The sequence below is a fragment of the Manis javanica genome, chromosome 6 (genome assembly GCF_040802235.1).
Source record: "Manis javanica isolate MJ-LG chromosome 6, MJ_LKY, whole genome shotgun sequence".
NCBI lineage: Eukaryota > Metazoa > Chordata > Mammalia > Pholidota > Manidae > Manis > Manis javanica.
The window spans coordinates 141507092-141534923 of record NC_133161.1 but is presented as its reverse complement, the minus strand read 5'-3'; the positions used below and the strand labels follow the sequence as shown (position 1 = coordinate 141534923).

Sequence of the window (27832 nt, the reverse complement as noted above, 5' to 3'; positions counted from 1 at the left end):
GAGCCCGGACTCCCCCGCCACTGCCCGCCTCGCGACGAGAACCCCTTGGCTTCTGGGCGCAGCTCCTCCACCCGCCCAGGCCCCGCATTTCTCACTTATCCGTATTAGAAAAGGTGGAGAATTTTTCCGTATAGGTAAAACCAGGCACTGGGAACCTAGGTTCCGATAGCCTCATGCCCTTGACTTAAGTTTTCTGAGTTTTATCTTCAGTAACATGAGGTAGTATCTTTTTTGTCTTGATTTTTCTCAAAAACTAAACAAGTGACCATGTAGAGAAGCTTTGAAAATCGGACCGATCGAGCGCACGAACAGCAGCACCTAGAATCTGAAATTGTGCTGCAAGGTGACAGGTATTTGAGGCCTTGTCATTCTGAGAGCCGTTTTCAGTACCTTTTCCCATACGTTTTTGCAAACAGGCAGGATAGCTTAATATTACTATTCCATGGGCATATTTCTAGTAAAGTGGGCAGAAACGTGAAAAGAAAAGACTACCTGTCAACTTGCAGTGGTGGTTGGAATTAAAAAGGTCTCCGGACAGCGCCTCCAACAAGGTGGGCGGAAGCGTTGAGGACACCCTGTCCCTGTCAAGGCCAGTAAAGCCTAGAGACAGGTTTAAACGTATAGAGGAAGAATTTTCTTTCCATATTTGTCTTTTGATAGGAAATGTCTTGAATCCATGGGGGCATGTACTTAATTTCTCCCATCTTCCAAGAAGTGAATTATATATGATGCTTTTATAACGTACAAAGTGCTTTCATTTGTTATCTCATGTAATGAAAACCAGTCTCAGAGCTACTTACTCGTCATCCTAGTATTAGGAGAAAAATGAGGTTCAGAGGTGTTACTTGTGGAAAGATAATTAGCTGACTGTTTTATAGTTAACGCTGTAGTGTGATTTCCTTTCCAGAAACACGTAGCAGCTCCACTTACAGAAAGGGGAAGGAAGATGTGTATTATAGGAGGCTCCTTTCAATTTTTTTTTGGTAGCCGCAGCTTTTCTTTTCTCACCCAAAATATTAAGTACAATTTCTGAACAATTCCCAACATTTTGCAGCTTTTATAACTAACTTATGAACTATCTACATTTTAACCACTGAACCGGTGGAAAATAGAACAGAGGCCCAAATCCACTGGTTTTGGGTATTCCACCTAATAGCAGTGATTAAAGGAAGAACAGATAACCTCAGTTTCCGGTCACTCTGAAAATGCATTCTAGGACTTGAACTCTGCTCTTACGAATAGAATGATTCACAGTTTTACACAATGAAAGCCCAATATGATGAAAGTCCTGTCTCCACCTCTTTAATTATTTACACAGGGTTTCAGAGACATTGGGGATTTAAAATTAAAGTTTGGTTGCATGGGACTGCAGAGGAGAAATATGAAGCCTAGGATTCCTTAATGGGGAATGGGGTCATGATAAACATTTTTGAGTGCCTGTCACATGCCCAGCACATGTTACCCCATTTAATTCTGAGAATTTTTATTCAGATTTATTTGAATCTCTTAGTGTTCACTTCTTTTTTCAGATTTATCTGAACCCCTCAGCGTGTACTTTTCTTTTGGCATTTCACCTTGGCGTAAAATACTTACTTAGTAAATGTTGTTACTTTGATAAAGTCCTTAAGGGCAGGAACTCTATCATAATTTGGTATCTGCAGTACTGCTTAGCATACTGCCTTGTGAAAAAATAGTACTTGGTATATTTGTGACTGAAATCAAGATATAATAGATCATATTAAATCTGAGTTTTCCTGTTCTCCAGTTGGCAGCAAGCTAATACATTTCCAGTACAGGTTATATAAGCTTCAGCCTCCCCTACAATATCACGTTTACTTATTTATTTTTTAATTGCTGATACAGATGCATCTGTAATAAATATTTGGTTTTTGTGATCAAACAGTCCCAATAACAAGGCAATTTAAAAGTTAAAATTGAAATATAAACAGCTTAACATCAGAAATAAAGAAAAATTACATGTCTTTTTGCAATGGTAATTCTGAAACTTTTTACATAGTGTAACAACAAAGGCATCAAATTCATATTTCACACACTTAGGTCTGGTTTACGTCTTTTGTTGAAGTGGTTATTCTCTAACCGTCCATATCATCAGTGTCTTCTTCCTACAAACATTTTTCCTCCGACCGTTTAGTTATTTTATCCTTTCTGTTTCATATTAAAGAATTAAATTTATTTGACTTGCAAGTTAATGGAATGTGGTTTGAAACCAAAAGTGGCTCAAACTATTTTAAGCCCATTTCGTTTGAAATGAAAAACTCATATCTGGACCCAAAAGACTGACTCAAAGAGAAGTGCACTGTTGTTGCTAAAACTCCAGCACCTGTTCTCAGAATCTTCAATTCCTTAGGACTTCTCAGATTTTAGGTGAAAAATTTTTGTATATTTCCAGTGTGAATAGGTTCCCAAAATAATCTGGATATTCAGCTGGTGTTTTGGTCTTCTAATAACTAACAGGTTTAAATGATCTAAACCTCTGTTGCGTGTAAGGGACGGATCTCTTCTTTTGAAGGCTTAGGTGGGGAACCTTAGGTTCAGAGGGAGTAACTAGTGCTAAGAGCAGGTCGCTTGTGATGGTGTGGCTGCAGCCTCCCTGCTACACTTGTTTGGCTCGGGTACTCTAGAAATTACACTTCTCAGAATTACATAGCAGAAGTGACTTGTTAACTAGATACCACACTATCGGAAGAATAAGAAAAGTGGTGTTAAGTAAGAGTTGTATCGTACAATGAGGCAGTGCTAGTGTAAGAAACATTCCAAATATGCCAGCCCTCTTAAACTGATAGCAGACATTCTTTACTTCCTCTGTGTCTCTCATTTCCCTTTTTTTTTAGAGGAAGACAAAATTCGGATTAAAACTTTCACCCAGGGATAAACCCCTATTTCTTAAAGGATTTTAGAAGGTAATACATTTGCACTGTATGAGGGTTCTAGTGTGAGGTTAAATGTAGAAATGAAAAACCAGGGAAATGAGGCAAAATCCCAGATCAGTCTTTCCCCTTTAAGCATCTGATTCCCAATTTAGAAACTGCTTTCATCACCATATTCAGCATTACTTTTCCCTTTCCTTGTCCTGCTGTCCTTTTAATAACAAATATTTTGCTTTACAAATGGTGATCTGTTGACATTTGCAGTAGGATCCTTGAAGGGCGATTTCGGGTTTAGCATCCTTGCCATAGAATGATTTTGACCGGCAGATTAGTCAAAACTACTAAAAAGGCAAGTTACTGTAATTGGGAGTGGCTGCTTTTTATTCTCAGACACCTTTCTTCTATGAATCAGCTCTTCTGATAGCTATCCTGGTGAATCATCTCTACTAATTCCAAGATGCTGACAATTACAGTGTTAACAACAGTCACTAACCAACCCTCTCCTGTCATATACCACCTGTCCTCACCAACTCTTACCTGTTATTTCCCTTTCTTTCCAGCCCAGACCTAGACTTCTTAGAGGCTTAGCTGGAAAAATAACAAATTTCTCTCAGTCTCAACCTGTCAGGAGGAAATGATCATGACATACTTGCAGTGCCATTATAAAATGTTGGCAGTCTCTGATCTTTTTGATAACTTGAGGCCTAGAATCATCAAAAGTTCCAGGTTCACATCCTTCTCCTAAAATGAAGGAAATGGAAGAAGCTCCAAGTTTGGTGCCATCCTAAATTTTCTTACTCCACGCCTTGACATATTAAGAGAAAACTGGTCTAGTCTAGTCAATCTTGAAATTCTGGTTTCCTATGTTCTCAGAAAGAAGAGAATAGAACGAATGGTATGTCAGATGATTTTTCAGCGTCTTTTAAAGATCTGGTTTACTCTAGAAGATTTCTTTGTACAGACGTTGTTAAATGACATGTGGTACATGTTTTCCTGCTCCAGAGATCCAGCAGGGAAGGCCTTAAAGAGACATCTGATTTGAGGGAAAGCCCACAACTGTTCCAGTATATATATTTTATATTCATCAGTGACTCTCTGAACATCAAAACGATGGAAAGTTGTTTACAGTCCCTTGTTGCACATTTTGGACTCCTTTTTTAGTTCTATGGTTCAATGTAAGTAGGAAGATTAGTAGTAGACAGAATGGGAGAAACTCAGTCATTCGTCTCCATCTCCCACTATTTCAAATACTCTTGAAGTTAATATCCAAATTTTGTGGTAAGCAAAATCAAGTCAGAATAGAAGAGACATGTCTCCTTTTTGAAGTTTCTTTGAAGCAGTAAGCCCCAGTACATGGTGCAGACAGGTGTGATATAAGGCTGTGGGTTCTGTTTGTGAACAATCACAATTATTCAGTAGGTTGAGAAATGCATAGAATATTTATGAACACCACCTTATTTCTTCTTGACAATGGCGAATCAAAGTATTGGTACAAAACATCTCAGGTGAGAAGTTTTAAGTGTGTTCATTTCCCCTTTCCCCAACCTTTTCTACCACAGGTCCTGGTCAGCAACACAGATTTGGATCTCTGGTCTGCAGACACAATGAAATGCCCTTTTGGAGATGATCAGCTTACAGCCTTTTCCTTGTTTGTTGTCATATAAGTGCTCATTTGAATCTGTTCCATGCAATGCTCACTGCTACTTAAAGGAACCTCTCATCTGGTTTGGGGGCTGTGTGGCTGGTGACTGAGTGCCAATGGCTAGAACAGTCCTAAATCCTGAGTCCTAGGAAAACATGGGGGTCAGTCCACTCTGATTCAGACAGTTCCTGAGGCTCTGCTGTATCTGGGGCTCAAGCTGGGTGGGGTTCTGCTTTGGTCAGGGAAGCATGGTGGTCTTTCTTTGGTTCAAAACCTCTGACCTCGGGCCCCACGAGGCTGTACGTGTGGGTGGCCAGCCCTGGCTGGGGGGCCGCCTCGGTGGACAGTGTCCGCTGGCTGCGGGAGGCACTGTTCGCTGTGGAGCGAGTGGAGGAGGAGCCAGAGCGGGAGCTCCGGGAGCCGGAGGAGGAGGAACTAGGTTTCACGAGGCGGGCTTTCGGGGCTTCAGCATCTTCCCTGGAGAGGAGAAAACATCAGTGTTAATACTGGCAGGACTGGTTGCTTCCTGATTTCCCAATAAGCGCCTCGGCGGTAAACCTCCAGTGATAACCACTGGGAGGCCGCCATTGAGGGAAATGGGACTCCCTTTCCCTGAGACTTACTGCTTAGCTCAAATACATTTATGTCTGTCAGCCCAGGGGTCAGCCACGGGGAAGGTCTAGACTGCACTCCCTTGACTGGGGGTTTGTCTACGTCTACTTCCAAGGCACAGAAGCTAGGCCCGTTCTTCAGCATATTCCCTGTATAAATAGAGGTGAATCGGAGGTCGTGTAAAGTTGATCTTTTAAGTGTCTGCTGAGGATGATTTCACAGTAAAGTCAAGGTAAACCAGACCTTCTGTCTCTGGGCTGGAACTCTATACCTAACAGAATAAACCTAACAAATTCATGGTTAGGAAGAAACAGGATATTTTTGTTGGCCGGTCACGTGCAGCTAGCCCTAGAAAGGAAGCCTAGTAGAAGAGCGGATTTCGGATGAGGGTTACCGAATTTCATTGGGTCTCTCCTCCTCATATCTCCCTTTGTCTTTCCTTCGGATCAGCAGCCACACCAAGAGGAAGATCAGCAGGGCTCCAGCCACCATGCCTGTCACTGCTCCTGCGACCATGCCAATGCTTTGGGCATCTGTTTTCTCAGAAGCAAAAGCAGAAGTAAAACCAATCATCAGCTAGGAAATCATGAATTTATAAGCTCAGGACAGGATGAATTTTTCCAGATTTTTATCTTCCTGAGTTCCCCGTTTACCTTCTCTTGCTGTTATGACTCCCTCTAGATATTGAAGGATAAGGATAGGGAATAGGTCACCCCAAAGTATGCCTCTTTGACATTAGGATTATTTTAGAGAAAACAGACGCAGAGGAAGCTCCGAAGAGCAGAAGTTACCCTTTTGTAAGGGAAATCTACATTTATAAAGGAAATCTCCATTTGGTCCCCTTCTGGATATACATTTTTTTAGGGGGTTGGTAAATCCACACGTTAGTAAATACAAAGTTAGCTACAACTGGGGGATGGTTCTTGGGACTACTGTATTTATTTTAGTGATAGCCATGTCCTTCTGGAAATGAAGATTGTGACTTTGACCTCATTCTTTCTTGTGAATAAAAATGTTTCACACTGACCCACAATGCAAAAACAAAGACGAGCCTTTCGAGCCTTTTGGATACCTACACCGTACAGTCACGCGCACCACACAGCTTTCCTTCCCAGCCTCGTTGCCTGCTGTGCACTGGTAGAGTCCAGAGGAGGACATAGTGAGATTCTGCAGCAGAACACGCCCAGGGTTGTTGTAGTCTACACAATACAGGAAGAATGACTGTAAATTGCCTTGGTGACATGGTCTGTATTTTTTGTTTACTTCATTGCATCACTGACCTCAGATTCTCTAATAAAGTTTGGTAGGAATGAGAGAATAGAGAGAGAATAGATCCCTGTTTGGAATGTGGGAAGAAAAGGGAACATTCTTTTAAATTGTAGTGTATCCTCAAATGTTACAAAAGATTGTGAATAGTTAGGGGATACTAAACACAATAATTAGATACAATGGGCTTATATAGTACATTTCTTCCTAATCTCTTCTACCACTTTCCCGTAACATTTGAGGAAAGAAAAAACAGATTTTTCTGTCCCAGTTTATGGATGAAAAATGGAAGTGCAGAAAGGTTCAGCAGTGTATTCAGGGTCATGGTGAGTTGCTGGCCAAACCAGGTTTGGAATTCATTGAAAGAGTACGGTCCTGTCGTCTCCATGGACGGTAGAGAGATGCCTTACCAATCCTAGATTTGGGAGGCAGATGTTCATCCTCTCCTTCCTTCTCCCGGATTCGCTGCCAGTAATACACAATGGGCTTTGTGCCCGAGGATGACTCACACTGCAGAGTCAGGTCGCTTCCTTCCGTCAGCTCTCCTTCCAGCTCACACTTGGGCTTTGATGGTCTCACTGGCAGAAAAAAAGAAAGAAATCCAAAGATTCTCAGTTACCAGATTCAGTGGGAGAACTTGAGTCCTGTTCTTTTCAGCAGCCATTCCTTATGTACACCTTTTGCATGGGGATTCAACAGCCTTTTGCTACCTGGTCACGCTTTCTACCACCCCCAGAAATACAGCCACCTCCATCCCCTGCACACACACACATCCAGGTCTAGCTCCTTCCACTAGTGCTGTTGTAATTTTCACTGGCTCCCTCAGGAACTCCCACATCACTTTTCAAGGAGAAACTTACGTAATTGGAAATTGCAGGGAAGTTGAGTGTGATTTTACTAACACTGAGATGGACAGAACTTAACTAACTTGGAAGCAGTTAAACAGAACTTAGTACCTCTTTCTGTCTAAAAACAAATAGATTTGAATCATATCTGAGAGATTTAAATATAAGGATATCATTTAAATATTAGAGGATATTTAAATTTTATATTGGGCTACCATGGGGAATTGTGATAGTTTTTTCTTTCACTATGGCTAAAATACTGAACATACACACTTCTTTCCAGGGAACTGGACTAGGTGACCTCTGAATATATAGTAAAAAATACTGAACAAGAAGTTTTGTGCCACTATGATGCACTGGCTATCCCTTGCAGAAGACTTAAGATGTAGACATTTACCTTGGCACCCTATCTTACCTAAGACTTTTAAGATGACGTGGCTCCACACATAGCGCCCTGAATTCTTCACTTTGCAGGTATACCGGCCCTCATCACTGGGCTTCAGAGGCTCAATCTGCAGGGAAGCATCTCCTGCCAGGAAGTTGGAAGCAAAGGCCACTCGGCCCTTCTGTTCCTCAGTCAAGTTATTGTAGACGTGACGGCTGGAGTATGTGATCACCTGCAGGGCAGACCAAGGAAGGGTCAAGCAATGTGGCTTTCTGCCTCCCTTCCTGCTGATGTCAAGATGAGGAAAGGGGACACTGCTAATGGAGCAAAGTAGTCAAGCCTGGGCTGATTCTAAGGGTCCAAAAGACCCCTATTCTAGAGTTACAAAATACATTGTTTGTCTAGGCTTTCCTTCTTGTAAGAATAGTGACACCTCATATTTGTGTAACATTTTAATATAAAGTAGTCATTGTTTCATTAAGTGCTCAGAACCATGTCATTTTAAAGGGATTTTAAATTTGAGTTACACGCTCAAGGTCACAAGCTAATTCAAGAAGGAAATGTACGATCATTTGGAATCAAGAGTTGGCTCTAAGGAGAATTGAGAAAACAGAATTAGGATGGGAGAGACTTACCTGTCCCCCATATACCCTTTCTAACTTTTGATTTTCCACCTCTTGCATGTGATATATTCAAAGTACACTAAACTTGTGCCAACTGCTTTTACATGTATTTCTCCTAATTTTTCCAAATAGTCATCCCCATTTCATAGCAGAACTTGCATTTGAACACATCCATCTAAAGCCATCTAGCCCACTGTTCGGCTATACTGCGGTATCTCCTGCTTCCTTTTCCTACCGCCACTCATTTCATTCCTCTTTAAGAGTTTGGAAATGAAGGACAAAAAGTGGAACTAAGAAATGGATTTGTTTTGTTCTTACAAAAGGTTAGCGTCCAGTGGAAGGGATTAGAAGAACTGAGGAAAAGAAGTTAATGGTTAAAATGCAGGTCTGATACGGAGCCAGGCTTCATCATTCAGCTTTCCTATTTTTTTGGCTTCACTGAGGATTAATAAAATGTGAGAAAGAATTGTGTGCTTTCCTTTCATAAACTACACATGAGCTTCATGCCTTTGTTTTCCCAGATAGGGAGACCAGAGTTTAGATTTCCCCAACAGGACCAAAAAAAAAAAAAAAAAAATCACAACCTCTGGTTTTTGAACCCTTTCTGCTTGCCTTAGCCCATCACCTCACACGTATTAGTCACAGAAAGCATGCTGACCTAGTCCCCCAAGATGGCCAGCTGTATTTGTCCTGCCACTCAGCAGTCATGTTCTTAAACTCATTTGAATTAACTGTCAGCAAACATTGATGGAATGTTTGACTGCCTCCCATCAGATAAGGAGGAGGCTCAGCAGATGAGTAAAACCCTCTTCTTGTCTTCTACTAATCTATAATCTAATGGGATTAGCAAGGAAAGAAATATGAACATACAATAAGGAATGATTAACTTGAAATACTACTAGAAGGAATGTCCCAGAAAAGTTGATGGCATTTGAGTTAGGCTTTGAAAGATGAGCTGACCAAGAGACGATAGAGGCAGGGTGGAGAGGGCTGCAGACATGTTCCAAATACACAGAACAGCACTAAAAAAAGGTACACAAGCAAATGGGAGTCTCCCGAGCTCATTTCTGGCAGCAGCTGTTCCAAATGGCTTCACTCTACTCACACCCTTGACCCCCATAATGCTGTGTAACTCACCAAATGCTTTCCTGAAAAGATCTGAAGCCATCCTATAATATGTCCATCAAGTCTTTCTCCATTTTATCAGAACACGTCAGTATCATCCATTTTCCCTCACCATCTCTCTGAAAAAAAGTCTTTTCTCCTGTCTATCTATATTCTTTTTCTTCAAATATTCTCTGTCTATATTTATGGACCTCATATTCCTGGTACTGTCATGGGCACTGGAAAGCAAGCAGGAATAAGACACAGTTCCTACCCTGAGGACCTCACAGTCCTGTGGGGGAAAGAACTGGGGGAGAAGCAAGTAAGAGAAAATAAACACTCCAACTGGTAATAAGCTTAAAACATTTTCAGTATTTTTGCCCCCTCATTTCAACCAACAACACTATTGTTGTAATTCTCATATCCTTATCTTTATCCTAACATATTTTGGGATCCAATTGCATATATCCAGCTGCCTGTCCACTCTACATGTGTCTTCTCCAATCTATTCTACATAATAATGTAAGTTAATGTTGCTGGGGACTTGGACATGCCATCCCCAAATGTGCCATTTTGCATATGCCTAAGAATTAACTTCAGCTGAAGGCATTTGAGTTTCTGGAATCCCTTATCTGCCTAAAAGCAGAGCCACCCAAAAGAACTTGGGTCATAAACCCCATCTGCCAAGCAATTCTAATTGTCCTTCTGGGACACCAGAAGTCAGCACCACACCTAGGCAGACAGACATCGTCACAGACTAGCATATCTCCCATCTGTTCTCCTAGGGGCCCATTTTTCCTTCCCAAAAGTCATCTGCTTTTCTGTAAGTGCCCCTTCTCCCCCTCCCTTTTCCCTGCTAAGTTAGGCTTATGGAGCCCAAATCCTAACTACCCTTTGAGTTACTCATCCTGGGTACTCCCATGTGTTCTATACACGGTGCACAGAAGTTAATACACATCTCTTGTTTTTCTCTTGTCAATCTCCCTCTTTGTTGTGTACCCAAAACCAATGTTACATGTCAACTATATCTCAATAAAAATGTAAAATAAGTTTTAAAAAGAGGAAACAAAAAACTGCCTTTTCTCAGTGTAATTTGGAGTTCTCCAGTGGGAGAACCTAGGCAGGTGGAGGGAAAAAATTTTTTTTCCCTTTCCTAGAGTTCCTACAAAGGCAACTTAAAAAAAAAAAAAAAGGTAAAATCATGATTATCATCTACATAGAATATAAACATTCATCAGATTTTATTTAACTCATTAATGATGGAACCAGGAAGATGATATAAAAGAATTGGACTAAAAGATTTATATTCTTTGTTCAAGATTCCTTGGCATCTCTATGAACGGAGCCATCTGCATTGCTAGGGACAGGAAACATGGGCATCACCATCAGCATCCCACAGGTTAATTTCTGTTTCTGCAGAGATTAATACAGGAGGAAAATTAGATCCTAGTTCATCTCCAGAAAACTTGTAAGCATGAAGATGATGTCAGGAGGCACCTACCTGTGGCACGGTCGGGGGTGGGGGCGGCGCGGGGAGAGGCCAGTTTTCAGGCTGCTTAGGGAGAGAGCCTCTATTGGTGGGTTGAGGGAGTTCCATCCCTTGAAGCTGCTCCCTGGCGCCCTCTCCCCTACTGCCGCCTCTCTTAGCAGGTGACCGGTCGTCTCCTGGTTGAACTCAGAGTCTCTGAGTTAGAGCATCTGAAGGGCTGCAGGGAAGAGCACTGGGGAGAGAGTTCCTTCTGACTGGTATGAGGGGTGGAGGGGGAACGGGAAGCTTCACCGGGACATCACCTTAGGCTGCTCCCGCAGGCCGAAATGAACTCCTCAAAGATGTTCAGCAAATCGGTAAGCATGACCAATCAGAGAATGTTTAGGAGACAGAAGAGAGCAGCCAGAAAAGGAATTGCCATCCAGAGGTGAGGCTGGAAATGTGAGCAAAGCTTGGACTTCAGTGTTGAGCTGAAGAGATCCAAGACAACAGTCATTTATTCAACAAAATCTGAGCCTCCACAATGTGCCAGCACCTGTGGCAGGTGCTTGGGAGATGTCAGTAAACACAACATGGAAAAATCCCAGCCCTTGAGGAGCATATATTCTAGTGGTGGGAAACAGACATAGAAGGACACTGTATGGTACATTTTACAGTGTGAAATCCTGTAAAAATAATAGAGCAGGAAGGGGGATTGTGGGCCTGGGGGTCAAGGTAGACCTCACTGGGGGGTGATATTAGAGCAGACTCCTGAAGGAGATAGAGAAGTAGCCTTGGAGCTATCTAGGGGAAAGAGAGTTCTTGCAATAGGGAAGAGCCAATGCAAAAGACCCTTAGGTGCAAGGGTGCCTGGCATGTTTGAGGAACAGCAGAGCCTAGGTAGCTGGAACGTACCGGAACAGTGGATGAGGTCAGGCAGTGGGGCCAGATCAGGCAGGGCCTCGAGGCCCGTTGTAAAGATGCTGCAGGCTTTTACTCAGAGGGAAATGGAAGGGCTGCAATAGGATTTTGAGCAGAAGAGTATCATGATATGATTTATGTTTTCAGAATAGGCTGTAGGAGGCCAAGAGTGGAAACAGGAAAATGAGTCTATTGGAGTTAAGATCAGACAAGAGATGCACTGCCTCCAGAGTGGCAGCAGTGGAAGTGAAGAGAAGTGATTGGATTGTGACTGTGTTGTGAAGACAGAACCAAACAGACTTCCCAGCTGACTGACTACCCTATTCAAATGTGTATTTGTAGTATAAGGCAAAGGGTTCAACTATCACCAGGTTTTTGCATCCAGCTCATGAAAGGAGAGAACTGCCACCAGCCAAGAGGGGGGAAACTGGGCTGAGGTTTGGGGTCAGAGCGTGTAGGGTGGGGAGGGGACTCAGGAGTTCCGTGTTGGACTCACTACATCTGAGATACCTGTTAGGCATCCAGTGGAGCGTGGAGGAAACAGAGATTCACGTCTGACGTTCTAGGGTGAGGTCTGGACTGGGAATGTGCATTTAGGAATTAAAAGCATGTGGATGGTATTTAAAGCCATGAGAGAGGATAAGATCGCTCAGGGCATGAATAAAAAGACCAAGAAAAGAGAAGGGAAAGTGAAGCTATACGAATAGCAGATATCTAACTGCAAAGACGAGAACTCAAGAGTAAAATATCACCAACCTCAGAGTAAAATAAATGACTGCGATCTTGGATTTCTTCCGCTGAACATTCAAGCCCAGGCTTTGCTCACAGGTCCCGCCTCACCTCTGGATAGTAACTCCTCTTTCTCCTCCTTTCTCAGAGACTCAGTGGGTTGAAATGTGAGACCACATGCTAAGGGAGGAGGGAGTAGGGGAGACGGGGCAGGGGATCAACTTAAAGAGATCGAATTCCCCTCTTTATCATGCCAGTCACATCTCTCCCAACCTGGCCTGAAAACTTGCCTACATTCCCTGCATACAGCACACCTCGTGCCTCCTAAACATCAGCTTCACGCTGAGGAATATTCTGGAAAGTATAGAAAATGCGTGATTTCAATGACATGTCCAGTGTTTACCCCCAGACAGATGTTTCCTCTTGAATTTCTGCATTCTTTTCAATAGAAGCAGCAAGCTATGGAGGAGGGGACAGAGGGAAGGAAAGGGATTTGGCTGTGGGAGTACTGAGTTGAGATCCTAGCTCTGAAATCCACCTTGGGGAAGGGCTTGACCTTTAGAAGTCTAAAAGGCATAGAGTCCAAATTTTCTGGAGATGAATTAAGGGATAATCTTCCTCATGTATTAAAAGAAAATCAGGATAACGACTCTTATCCTACCAACTCTGCAGTCTTAAAGTAAGAATCTTAAGAGGTGTCTGTGAAAGGGCATTGTTCCTTTGCGCAGTGACCGTTTAGCGACTACACTGAGCTAATGAGGCCCAGTGCTTGGCTCTGGGCTTGGGAATGTGAATTAGACATAGAAGTGAAAACCCATCAATGCAATGCAATACATTCCATTAGGGCTTTTGTTCTTAATGAACATGTTAATGAGGTATTTATTTTGTGCTGGGCGCTGTACTAAATACTTCCCTAATTATTAACTGTTTGCATTAAAAAAAAGTAGCATGATCCAGTGAAAAGATTAAGGAGCTTAAGAAGTTAGTCTCTCTAATAAACTGTTTAGTTTAGGGCCATTTTCTGTTTAATAAATATTTGTAGAGTGCCATCCATGAGGTGGGCACATATGTCTTACTCTGAAACTGGGGCAGCTGCAGTTCAATCCCGCTAGAATGGGGTAGTTCTTTCGGGCTGTCCTGTATTCACTAATTAAAAATTGTGCTTCCCATTGAGGCTGGGCATCCCTGGAAGTTCATAGGAGAGATTTCTAGCCTATTCTTACTCCTTAAAATGCAACCAACCTCATGTGCCAGGCTGTGGCCAGCACCATTTCTGAGTAATTTCTTAGTCCCACCTCACAGCTTTTTGTTTTTCTCCCAATCAGATAAAACCTATGAACTCTGTACAAAAAATGTACACAACACACTTTTTTTGCAAATAATTCCATGGGGTTCCTAGCATTCAACTAAAATACTATGCTTTATATTGAGACCAGGAACAGCTAGGAACCCAGCCCTTCTCCAGATACGGCACATGTTTGTTGTGAATGTTTGGAGGGTGTTCTGGCCCCACAACTTGTTGTGCTCCACAGGATGGACAGGTCTCTTGTGGCAGGGGGGGCAGTGGAAGGGGCTGCCATAGTAATGCCAAATCGGTGGGGACAGGAGGAGATACATTTAGCAACAGGGAAGAACTAGATGCTTGAAAGTTAATTTCCTAAGACTGAAAGCCAGGAGCTGAAATTTGGAGATAGGACAAGACACAGTAGGTGCTCATTTAATGTTATTTTTTTTCTGACTTTTTCATATTTATGCACCGGATGAGTGTGTAGTCACCTGTGAGGAAGTCAGCTTGCATTTCCTAGGAAGAATGACGAGATTCTAAACTTAGAAATCACTAATGAGCTGGGTAATTGTTAGGAACTCTTGGATTTTGCGGGCTTTGGGAGGTTGTGACCTATTTTTGTCTGGGGGATTTCTTTCTTGTTCATTTTAATATTTGAACTAATGTTGGGAGATACCTTTGTCTTGAAAGGTACATTTGATTTGGAGAGCCTTAAGTATGGTCCAGAGTTGAGTCTGGCTGCTTCGGGCTGCTGGAAGCATGTGATAGTAGGAGCCTTCAACTTTGTGACCAGTTCACATTAAGAAATACCTTTTCTTCATGACCCAGCACACAGATGGCATACACATATATGACTGAAACATGTGCAGAATGCTCTGGTATTTTCTAGTCTATGTTAAAACAAAACATCTGCTTGCTTAGGATCTCCTACTGGCTCCTAATTTTGAAAAACACTGAACCAGGGCACCATGATGGAGAGGGCTTGTTGGGGAGTCAGGTGGTCCACATGTACACAGGATGCCTCCCCTTACAGGTGTGCACCTTGGTCAGCTAATTAACCTTCCTAAACCTTAAGGTCCTCAACTGTGGGATAAGCCACTTCTAGGGTTATTGCAGGAGTGAGATAGTAAGTCCTCACGACCACCTTTATTTAGGTTGATTCTGGGTTCAAGAAAGCCCCTAAGGTTTCCAAAACTGTTCAGCCCAGCACCCCAATATCAGTCATTCCATACATTTGTATAGCCAAGCTCCCCTGATTCTCATCTCCTAGATGGGACACACTGTGCGCACTGTGGACTAGAGCTTGGCCCTCTGAACGTGGCACCCAAGGCTGGTGCAGCCTGGACTACACCTCGTCTTTGCCCCTTGCTCCCACATCTCTTGAGAGCCTAGTCCCCAAACTTGATGTTCCTCGATTCTGAACAATGTCCTCCATTGTGTTTTGTGTTAGACCATGCAGCCGTCTCCTTCTGTAATGCCTCTCCTTGTATTTTTGCCTAAACAACACCTGCACAGGCCTCAAGGTCTAAGGTGAAGGGCCACTTGTGCGTGCTTCACCTTTCCTGGCTCCCCCACTAGAATCACAACTCGCTTCTGCGAGTGTCAGCACTTTGCGTGCACCTCCGCCATCGCCCTTGGCACATTCAAGTAGGGCTGACTCTAGTCTGCTTTCCTCTCCTTTCCCCAGAATCCTGTTCCGATACTGAAATGAAGGAAAAGGAATAACCAGGTAAATATTTAACACTTTTGGAAAGGAGAGACTATATAAGTCCAAAATAACCTTAATATAAGTAAATAGCCGTTACTTAATATGAGAATTTTACACACACTTCCTATGCAGATCAAGGCTCAGTTACAGCCTAGCAATTCAGCTAAGTTTTTTTCAGTTGTACACTGAATCTCAGACACTTGCGTGTCTCTTTGTTTTATTATGCTTTTAATTCTAGGAAATGTAGAGCTGAGAATAAGGAGTGGATGAGGGTGTGATGGGAGAACAAGGAACAAAGATTTCATCCTTTTGCAAACAAACAAAACATTAAATATATGAACTACAGCTGTTCTGGGGCTCTTTGTCTTATGACATTCCTGGGGAACTGTCCCAGATGCATTTTTTAAAGAGAGGAGTCAAGACAATTTGTTAGGATTCGTCTGGAACAGATGCATCAGCTCAACTTCCTGGCAGTTGCTCTGCTGTGTGATGCCCTGTGCAGACACTGTGAAACTGGCTCGAGCAGAGATGGGTGCAAGTCCCTCTCTATTTTTTTTCTCTTGCTCAAAATCAAAGAAACGGTGGGAAAGGGGTGACCAGAGAAGCTTGGCATGGGAATCAGAACTCCTCTGTCTTAATTTCTCCATCTGAAAAATAGAGGGCAAAGCTTTCTTTCTGTTGTGTGTTCCTGACTGACCTTGGGGAAGGTCATCATGCTGACTTTGAAAATGAACTGTTTCTCCACCCTTAGGACCAGCAGGAAAGTTCCTGAGTTCTAGTGGCCATGCCATGAAGGCTGAAATTCAAATATTCCTGAGACTGCCTATCCACCCCCAAATGTTCCCTGAATATCTGAGCATCCTAGACAAAAGGGATGAAAACATTTCTGCTCAGTTTGAAATGCAAAGCTAAATGTGGGAACTAGGTCCTTGGTTAGCCTACTTTAAGCACCACATCCTTTCTAACCCTTTCTCTATTTTCTTTCTGAGTCACACTCACTCATTCCCAACACCCTGGCAATTAAAAAGCTTTGGCAACCTTACCCAGCAAATATTTATCATCCCCTTCTTGAAATCTCAACTGCCCATGACTATAGTTTAAGCCCTTGTTGTACAGCCTGAAACTGTTCAACTGTTCTTGCTTGTGCTCGAGGCCCCTTTAACTTGGTGTGGTGCACAGTGCCGGAGTGATCATTTGAAATGCAAGCATGCCTCTCTCAAAATCCTTCAAGAACTCCATGACATTATAGGAAAATACCAATGCTCCCTAGGATGTTACACCAGACCTTTCACCTTCTGGTCCTGCAGTCTCTGCAAGCTCACATTTTCCACTCCACCTACACGAGCTGCTTAGGATTTCTCAGGATTTTCCAGCCTTTGTGTCTATGCGCTTGTGATTTCCTTAGGGCAATTCATTCTTTCAACAAGTGTGCCTTCTTATAGGAAGCTGTCCTTGGCCTCTCCCCTCCTCCAACCACTCTTGGCCATGGGCTCTTCCCTTTGTATTCATCTAGAACACTGTTCATCTTCATCGTGATATTCATCACTTAGTTCTAAAACTGTATCGATGCATTTTCTCTTCAACTAGCTCCTTCACGATGGAGTGTGTGTATAGTGGGAATATAGTGGGAAAATTGGATTTTGATCTTTTAGAACTTCCAGTTGTGCCAAGCTTTCCCCAATATCAGGGTCTCTGCATAATTAGTTCTGTCTGGTATAATTTTCTCCCCACGTTCTTCTTCTTTCCTATGTAACACCTATTATAATTTCAAATTATATATGAAGGTAGTATAGCTACTGGTTACAGCCCAGGTACTAATGTCAGAGTGCCTAATTTCAAAATGCAATATGGGTGGTGGTAAGGAATTTCTCACTTCGTATGTATATATATACATGCCTTAGTTCCTTATTTATAAAATGGGACTAATGATCCTGGTTATGAGGATTAAGCTCAACAGACTTCTTCCTGGCACAAGGATAGTTTTTATAGTTCTCTACTTCAATTTCTTTTTAAATTATTGAATGACTGTACACTGTAAGCTCCAAGAAAGCAGAGACTCATATCTTTTTGAATAGTGTACCCCAATGCCTAGCGTGGCAGTCATTGCTAAACAAACTCATGTAATCTGAATGGCTGAATAAATGAGCATTTATTGGAAGACAAGCATCCTTACCTTAGAGCATTAATGGAAGACAAGTAGGAAACTATAACTGATTTAAGCCATATCTGTGCCCTTCCTGAATCAACAATGGACTTCCCAACCCTTACATTTACTTGGCTACATAAGCAAGCAACTCTTTCTTTAGTTTAAGTGAAAACACTTGTGTGAAAAATCAGACGAGTAGAGACCTCACTGGATTGTTATTAGAGGAACATGGCTCTCATTTGCTTCCTTCAACACTGACGGTGTCATGTCCATAATCGACTTACAGGATGTTGGAATAAACATGCTCAGGTTAAGGTGAACTTGCTCTGCAGAGAACAGAGTCTTAAGATGATGTAATATGAGAACAAAATGACAAGCGGTATCAAAATAACAGGATGGTGTAGGCAGCTACATAAGCAGGTTTAACTCCAATAGAGATCCTGGAATTTTTTTAAAGTGAAAACCTTAACTTCTTCCAGTATATACCATCTTAGGAAATCAGTAGTATAGACAGAGGAGAGGCAAGGCGAATCACTGTTTTGTAGGGGAAGAAGTAAAGTTCTGAACAAGAAGCAAAGCCGCAAGTCAGCTTCCTAGGTTATTTTGTGTGACTGTTTAAAAAAATCATGAAACTTTCAACAAAAGGATGTTCCCAAGTAAGTCTGTGGGAACAGGGAATGAAAACAGTCATGCTAGAAAGGCTAGGCTGGGGGAGGCCCTGGGCTGAACGCAGCCAAGGCGAGAGGGTAACAGCAGTAGGGCACCAAGTTCTCGTTCTCTAGCCCGGCGATCGTCAGCAGAGAAGCCCTGCCAGTCCTGTTCCTACAGCCAAAGGACATAAAAACCAACGGGCCACCGTGGCGGACCTACCCCACCTGGGTGCCAAGGTCCAGGGCCAGCTCCTTTATTCTCCAACTTGAGAACCAGTGTCAGTTCTTTTGCTGGCCAACTATACATGTGTCAAACATTTGCATTCATGCCCTGGACTGTCCCTCTGCATCATTCTGTTGTTTGTCACACCACACAATCTTAGAGCTCCAAAGCTGTGACTCTCGCAAAGTGTAAGCACGGCGGGTGATGATGGCTGATGGCTTCCGAAGAGGAAGAGGAGCGGCCTTCCTAGTACAGGGTAGGGGTTCTGGCCCATCAGGCTAGGGAATCAAGCCACTGCATCTTAGTCCCCTTCTTAGGAAGGACACTGACAGTACAGGTCTCCTCCTTGGGCAAATGATAGATGCCCTTCTAGCAGTTTTTACTTGCCCTAAGAACACAGAATCTCTTACCCTCACAGCCCAGATGCCCTTTCTTGTGTATAGTTTTGTATCTAGAGTTTTTCAGCTATAAGCTAGATGAGAAAATAATTCTAGTCCTTTCCACCCCAATAAGAAAGGCTGGAGGACTGAGGGGGGAAGGGAAAAGCAGAGGAGGGGGACCCCCAGGTAGGGGTGTACACCTACCACTTTCTGGTTGCCTTCGTTATCGGTGAGCAGCCATTCGATATCCAGGGTGTCTTTTTCTGGAAGCCCCAGCTGATGGTGACAGGGCAAAGTGACCCTTTCCTCTGCCACTCTCTTGATCTCAGTATGAGTCCCCAAGGTTCCAACACAGTAGGAAACTGGAAAAGGAAAACCTCTGATGAGTAATGCAGAAACCGGGCGGCAGCGCGTGGGAAGCAAATGTTACCACTAATGATTTTCGGGTGTCCCTGGGGGCAAGAGGCAAGTCAAAGTACTGGAAGAATCCCGGACCAGAAGTACTAGAAGTCCCGGGTCTCCACTCCTCCTCCATTAACTGAATTCATCATTTCTCCCTTACCCACCTGAATTACACTCCTACAGCTTCCTGGCTTTCTGACCTTACTGGGTTTTCATGAATGATGCCATCATTCAGGTCAACAGCAACTGTGTTTTTAAAGTGTTCTCTCCATTACTAGTGGAGGCTTCCAACAGGACAGAAACCAAAGGGAAGGCAGGGGTTGGCATCCTGCCCAGAGCAGACTCCAGGCCGGTTCACTCCTGAGAGCCTCCACCGAGGCCCGGGACCCCACAGACCTGTGAGTACTACAGGAATGCCTCAGCGATCAAGTGGCCCCCTTTGGGCAGTTCCTCTTTCCCTTAGGGGCACTCATTCTCTTATCCCCCAGTTTCCATTCCCTACAGCTTCATCTCATATGGCTTCCAAATATGAAGCAACCCTTTTTATCCAAAGCAAAATTCCAAGTTACCACGTTGGGATCCTGTCCCTCCCTGCATCCAATATCCATTTGGTCACAGGAGTTCAGTTCCATTTTTGGCTTCCTTTATCTCTAACGTTCATCTTTTTCCAGGAATGGTATCCTGTCAGCAACTCAGGATGCCAAGCTCACCTCTTCACCTTCCTATTAATCTCTCTTAGCACCTGGCGAAGGATCTGACATTGCTGACTCTGAAATCTACAGTGTTGCTGACTGATGAACTGGTATGATGAAACCTCACCTGGATGCCAGGGGTATGATGAGTGTGGCATAAAAGGGCTGCTTTAGCTCTGGATCCTCCTTTATCTCCTCACACAGTAATTGGGAAGCGCAGGACGCAAACGGTCTCTTTCGAGACCTTCACAGTGTCACAGCGTCATACAGCCTCCAGACTGGAACAGCCCCAAGAGCCAGGGCTTATGTGACGCCCTTCCTCTGTCCTGGAGAGAACTCACTCTGCCACTCCAGAGGGATTTGAAGCACTAACGATTAAGGATCATGACTAACAGAAGCATAGAAGCTACCTCTCTTATTCCCTGTTCATTTCCCGAAATTGATCAGCAGCAAAACTGTGGGAGGGACAAGGGCCTGTATCCCTGCCTGCAGAGAAATGAAACCGGCAAGCAGGGAGCAGGGGAGACAGGTTCTCTCTGCAGGGAGCCGACGGGCTGGAGCTGCAGGGGTGCAGCCCTCAGAGACACCCTCCCAAGAGAAGCAGCAGGTGGACTGCCAAGCTCTATGGCAAAGAAAGAAACCTGAGAAATCTCCTGGGCATGCGAAGGGGCTTCAGAACCCCTTGTAGGGCCTTACTTCCTCAATAAGGTTTCTGTTACTCCTCTTTAGAACTTGAGGTTGCGGTAGGAGTGGCCCCATTTGGCTTTACACTGAGCACTCAATCCTCTGGAGAAAGGATTATTATCTAAGTTTATTAATGAAATACGAAGAGGTTAGCAAGTTGCCCAAGATCACACAAGCTAGGAAGTGACAGATGAGGGCTCCACCCCAGGTCTGCCTCACTGCAGAGCTCATGCCCTGACACCCATGCTATTGCCCCATTTTTGTGGTTTCCTGGATGTCTGGTCCTCCCATTGGCCTGTAAGCTCCTTGAGATTAGGTGCCATTCAACAGATTCACCACTGTGTTCCACAGCGCTCAGGCCCAGGGGCTCTCCCACACTGCAGGTGCTCAATAAATATTTGTTGCATGGTTTGAATTTAAATGATGTTCTCATTTTACCAATGAGCAGCCTGAAGCCCAGGATTGAAGGAGTCAGTCCAAGGCCCTACAACTCATTCAGTGGCAGAAATGACCCATATAAAACCCATCGTCCCTCAGTCCCTAGAAAGCAGCTGTGGAGCACCAGGGATCTCACCCGTCTGTACTAAGCTAGGCTGGTAAGAAGGAGCTCTGGCTTCTACTCCCATCCCTTTCCAGTGGATACCACAATGATCAAGGAAACCAGTGTCCAACATTTCTGGAAACGTTAGGGAACCCAACGCCATTTGGTGCACACAGTAGGCACTTACTATACACTGAATAAGTAAATGCAAAGAATCAGCTGTGAAAGTTGCTGATTTGAGCCACTAGAGGGAATCAGAGGCTCAGATTTGGTTAATGTCCCCAAAGGAACATGCTGGTAGGTGGTGTGCTTTGCCAGAGTACCATGTTCTATTTATACCATATCCTGAATTAAATACAGCAGTACAAGGAGGGAGGCACTCATGAATACAAATGACTTTACCAAGGCAGGGAACCTCAAGATTAGAGAGCATGTACCTCTCGTCTTCTTTAAACCTCAGCATCCCAGACCAAGAGGCCATGGGATCCCTGCAAATTTCTCAGGTTCTCCTGCTTTTTGACCCACACCTGTTCTGCAGCCCAAGCAGACAGGGCCTGGGCTCTGTGTATCACTCTCAAGCCTGGTAATGTACAGGGGGCTGCTGGGCATGTCTGCATCTTGTGGTTAAGTGGGAAGAGGTTAATTCAAACACCCAATGGCTAGCCCTGGGTTATCTGTGCATTGAAGAACTTACCTTCCTTAAGAAAGACATTACAGGCCTTTAAAATTTAACTTATGAAAAAACTGCAGCCCAGAGAATTGAAGTGTCAAGTAATACAACTAGTTAGCGGCAGAACTGCAAGTAAGGGAATAGTCTCCACTGGGCGTCTGGGGCTCTCGCAGTATTTAACGGTGGCAAGGGGCGCTGTAAGGTGGCATGGTGAGGACTGCCTCTGTGCATGTGCAGAATGCAGTCATGCAGGCCTCAGACTGAGCACAGGAGGGAGTGGGCACCGGCTGGAGGTAGGAGCAGAGAGAGGAAAGGGGGAGCTGGTACTGACAGGAGAGAGTTGAAGTTTTCAGACTAAATAGACTGATTACAAATGATCAACTCACCTCCCTTCCCCCTGTGAAAAACTGTCCGGTATGTACTTTGTGTGTATTCACCCACATGAAAAAACTGTACTGAGTTCTTCAGCTGTCAGGTACAGTGCTGGGAATACAAAGATGGTCCCATCTCTTCTCCACCCTCAAACCATTTGAAAGCTAATGATTAGTACTTTACATTTATTTAGCTTAGCTCATTCAAACGCATGGTCTCACGTGAGCCCCGTGACTGCACGTTGACCTCATGTTATCGCCTCTGTTTAGAGAAAACTGAGGACCATGAGCAGCAGATGGGCACTGTGGAGACACGAGCCCACCGCCAATTTTTATTTCATTCTCTCCTCCACACCAAAGGTCATTGCCTTGGCCTTGAAACAGGCTGGTTGGAAACACAGACATCATGCTTATTGAATGTGGATGGCACAGAGCTAGGTAGCAGAACTGATCCACTTGGACACGCTTAGGATATGTAATTACCTGCCAGCTGGTATCCTGAGCCAAAAGCAAGATGAAATTTAATAGAGACAAATATTAAAAAGTTACAGGTAGACGCAAGTAGAGTGTGGGAATGGCCCAGACAGAGGACCTGGGAGCCTACATAGCTTATATTAAGCAGTAGCGTGATGTGGCTGCTGAGAGAGCTGACGGGGCCTGGGTTGCACTCATAGAGGTTCGCAGTCCTGCACACGGGGGACTGACAGCTCCACAGACTCGATACCACCAAGCAAGCACACCCAGAGCAGCTGGGCTCAGTTCCTGATGCTGCACGGTGAGAGGGGACTTGATAAAAACACTGGCGTCCAAGGAGTTGTGACTAGGAGACGATGGGGTCTGAAAAGCGTGTCACATGAGGAATAGTTGACACAATTATGGGTGAAAAGTTAGGAAGATGGTAGACCAAGGGGCAGCATGGTAGCTACCTTCCAACATTTAAGACACTATGAAACCAGTAACAGGTTCACTGGGCGTTGTTCCAGACAGCAGAGGTAGACCCCAGTGGCACAATAGCATCAGCCATAAAAGGACGGATTGGAAGGTTTCCTACCTTTTTCCAGTTCTGAAATCCAGTTAGGCTTAAAATGTCAATAGACTTGTAGCAGTCCTCTCTGATAAGAGAATGAGCTGTATCATTTAGTGACTTTTCCATTACTGGAGTCATTCAAGTGGAGATGTATCAGTGGCAGTGAAAGGGATCCTTCTATGTGGATGCTGAGCTCAGTATTTAAAGTCCATTTTAACTATAATATTGTATGAAATATTTATTGGCAATATTCAAGGTACTCCTAGTTGAATGAGATGCAAAGTATAAGATATAAATGTATACCATTATCTGCCAACATATTTTGTCGAACATCAACTAGCTCTTACACAGTTTATACGCGTCTAGCTTTTTTTCCATTGTGTCAGCATTACCTTTAAGGATGGCTGAAGTGCTCTGTGAAAGAACTGAAAGGAACGGACCTATGCAGTTGTCAGCCTTTTTTCCCTATCTGTGGATGTTTCAATCCACAAGGGGGCAGAATTTACTTAGAAAGGATTAGTCATGTCTACCTTTAATACAGTTCTATTCTTAGTAAGAAGGATTATAGTGGACAAAAATTATAGACTACCTTGAGTTTAAGTTTTTAAGCATATTATTGCCATTGGTGATTATATGCTAAATTTCAAACAATCTGCATTTCATTTTCAAGGGCTATGGGAAAAGTGGAAATCTTAGAAAGTATGATCAGGTATTTGACAGGAATTTATCAAAGAAATAGAAACACAGACTATTTTAATAACTTAAGGCCAGTGTTTTAATTTTTTCCAACTGAAATGAATGTTTACTTTGAGTCCAAAAAAAACCCTGATTTTAATTGCAGAATTTATTACGAAACATCGATTACTCAGGCACTATGAAGTATTGTCTGTAGAGTCAATAAGAAAAGGCAAAAAGCTAAGGAACATAGGATATTCAGGGATACTGACTTCTATACAACGTCGTTAAACAAACCTCAGTGCATCAGATTCTGGGTGCCACAAACAGGAATATGGACAAAGTAGTTGGCATCTGCAGGGGAGTAAGCAGGAGGTACATTTGTTCAGCAAATATGAATGGCTCCCTGTTACCAGACTAGGTACTGTTGGAAACAAGGATAAATGACACTGTCCTTTGTCTATGAAAAGATCATGATAATAGAAAAACAGGCACCAAAGAAATCTATTTCATTCAAATCAATGTCAATGTGAAGGTCAGAAAGGGCTACAGAAATTCAGAGGAGGAAGATCACCAAGGTGATCAGGGAGGGCTTCACAGAAAAGGAAATATTTAACCTGGGCCCTGAAGACTAGGTTAGAATTTTAGCATCAGTAATGAGGTGATGGTCTTCCAAAGACTGGGAATGGCGGCCTGACTGCTTAGGAAACCTGTCGCTAAGGTGGCCTTAGCACCTGACAAACTGGAACATCACCACGGACCCCAAACTGGTCAGTAACATCACCAGTTGCATGTGAGCTGTGTCACCATCCTATAGACGGGGATTGACTGTCTGGGGCTAATGTTTTATCCTGGTATCTCCAGTAGCAATTGTCGGGGAAAGGACACTGACCTGGTCCACAGGGATCTATCACTGTGGTGCGCAGAAATACATCAGTCATCGCTCAGAATTCAGTTCTCAATACTATGCTAGCTAGTACATGTTCCATGCATGAATTCATGTTCACATATGCAGGAAAACATGCACATACCTGTCCAGAGACCCTATGTCAGTACAAGACAAGAATGTGTGCCTTTGATTCTAAAACTCTGAGAACCAGCTCCCTCCCTAACTTATTTCATTGATGTGTCTACTTATAGCCTCTGTCTCATTCCAAACGCTAAGTCCCTCTCTAAATCTAAATCTTTTATTACCATTAGCAGAGAGATTTGAAAAGAGAGGGGAAATCAAAAATAGAGTTACTACTGAAAGGATACTAGTCAATTTTTGGGATTCATGGCAATGGAGAATTAAGATGATGCCAATAATTAAAATCCACTGACAAATTAAGGTTTCAGTTCAGCTTTTAACTGTCCTTCCCCTCCACCTTCCTATAAAAACTAATGATAAAGAGAAGATAATCTTCAGAGAGATCTCTTTACCCCTCAGCCACCCTCTTTAGGGATAGACCGTAGAGCCACGAAACTGAAAATGAATAAAGGAAAAACCTCATTCAAAATGGCAGTGGGAAATCCTGCAGGGGGCGCTCTCAATGCACGTGCTCCCGTGGAAGCTTACTTGACTACCCCAGCAGGAAGGAGGAAGGTTTTCTCCTCAACCAGCAACCCAGCCAATGAGAAGTGCCACAACTCGGTGATGATTCAATCACTACAAACCTGAACTCTTGCTCTCCTCCAACAGACTTTCCTTCCAATCAGCCCCTCCCAACTTCCCTCTTTCCTTATAAAAGACCACTCCTCTCTTTTGTACCAGCCAATGGTTTGGCACAGTTTGCATGTCCCAAGTTGCAATTCCTCTGCTATTCCCGAAGAAACCCATTTTGTGTATTCTATTTTCAAGGTTGACAAAGCAAACAAAAGGAATCAAGGGAGCTCTATTTTCCACTCACAGGAAAATCACCTCCTATATGATAAAAAAAGAAGAGTACACCTTTGCCACCAATTAAAAACCCCAAATGGAAACATTTATTAACAACAGCTAACAGTTTTTGAGTGCTTATTATGTGCAAAGCATAGTGCTACTTGATTTATATTAATTTCCATTTTTAATCTTCTCAACAACCCTGCAAAGTAAGGACTGTTTTTTATCCTTATTCTACAGATAAAGACACAGAGAAGCAGAGAGATTAATTTGCCCAACGTCACATAGTAAGGAGTAGAGCCACAGTTCAAATCCAGCCATTTTAACTCTAACACCGATATCCTTAACAGTGTATTATGCTGCCTCCAAGCATATATATTTAACAAAAATTGTATTGATCTAGTGTTATGCCAGGGACCTTGTGATTTCCCTCAAAGCTTTTCATCTACCGTTGGTCATAAACAGAAATATTTCTCAATCTTGCTTTACTAATGCTCCTGTTTATATATATATATATATATAAACTCACACCCTTACTATTTGGAATAGATTAAACTCTGTGATTAAACAATGGCATTTTAGAGTGGGCCTGAGAAACTAGACATGGTTGAATGTGATGTTGATCAAAAGGTAGACACAAAAAAATAGTGCATGCTATGTGATTGTATTAGAAGGTACAGAAACAGAAGAAAAATAATCTATGCTGTTAGAAGTCCAAGTAGTCGTTACTTAGAGGAAGAAGTAATGAGTAGAAGGGAACATGAGGCGGCTTCTAACGTGAGGGCTAGAAATACAACTATGTTCCATTTCTTGATTAGATGCTTATTATTTGGATTTGTTCATTTTGTGAAATTCATCAAGCTAAACACTTACGGTTGTGTTTTATGTATACATATTATACTATTTATTAATCATCTATTGCTGCCTGACAATTGTCCCCAAACTTACCAGCCCAAAACAACAAACAGATCTTACAGTTTTTGTGGGTCAGGAATCCAGTCACAGCTTAGGTGAGTAGCTCTGGCTTAGAGTCTTTCATAAGGTGCAATCAAACTGTTGGCTGGGGCTGTGGTCTGATCTGAAGGGTCAGCTGAGGCCAGGAGAACCCATTTCTAAGCTTACACATTGGCAGGTCTCAATCCCTCACCACCTGGGTCTCTCCACAGGACTGCATCTCTCCACAGCTGGCTCCCCCAGGGTGAGGGACCCAAGAGGAAGCATAAGAATATGCCTAAGATGGAAACTCAGAGGGGAATTGGTTGCCATATTCTATTTGTTATAAGGAACTAAATAATACTAGGAGGCTGGAATTACTGAGAACAGTGTTAGAGGCTGTCTACCATATACTTTAACAAAATTTTTAAAATTATACATTAACTTCCTCTGCCTCTCTCTCTTACAATGATAATCCTTGTCTTATAGACAGAAAAATTCTTTAACAATTCACTAGTTTTTGATAACCACATCTCTTAAGAGTAGGTTATGACATGAATTCTTCAATCTGTTTTATAGAAATGTAATAAAATGCCTGATATTGCAGGATTTTTCAGATTTCACAATTCTTTCCCAAACGTATTTTCAGTTTTGTTATGCAAAGTAACTGGGAATTGTAGTGTAGTGTTAGTGTATCTGAAATTACTCTGAAAATTATAAAAATATTTTATAACATTAATAATATCTAACATTTATTGAGTGCTGTTATATGCCAGTTACTGTATGCTATGGGATATATATATATATATGTATGTATATACATACATACATATATATATACAGATATACAAATATATAAATTAATCATTTAAACCTATGAGGTAGAGTTTTGTGTCATTTTACAGAGAAAAACCTAAGACTCAGAGAGATTAAGCAACTTTCTAAGACCTCAGAGCTAAGAAATGGTAAGCCAAGATTTCAACGCAAATTGTCTTGACTTCAGATCCCCTATGCTCTACAAATGATATAAGCTATAACCTTCATATCACTCTGACAATAGATTTTCCTGGAATATGTCATGGGGAAATTTTTATAAAAGCT

At 42.8% G+C, this 27832-nt stretch overlaps 1 protein-coding gene and 1 long non-coding RNA gene across 2 annotated transcripts in view; both read right to left on the bottom strand.

Moving 5' to 3' along the window:
* Positions 1–1826: 1826 nt before the first annotated feature.
* Positions 1827–27832, bottom strand: part of CLMP (CXADR like membrane protein) — a 76925-nt gene continuing 50919 nt past the window's right edge. Inside the window, 7 exon segments of the mRNA XM_036992605.2 lie at positions 1827–4760; positions 4763–5007; positions 5537–5675; positions 6219–6341; positions 6819–6986; positions 7669–7870; positions 19080–19237. Of these exon segments, the coding sequence (XP_036848500.1) occupies positions 4708–4760; positions 4763–5007; positions 5537–5675; positions 6219–6341; positions 6819–6986; positions 7669–7870; positions 19080–19237 (1088 nt within the window). The 3' untranslated portion in view covers positions 1827–4707.
* LOC140850024 (uncharacterized) lies at positions 10583–12504 on the bottom strand. The gene is made up of 2 exons (XR_012132665.1): positions 10867–12504; positions 10583–10778 (listed from the first exon to the last, which is right to left on the bottom strand). It is a non-coding gene; the product is annotated as an uncharacterized lncRNA (long non-coding RNA).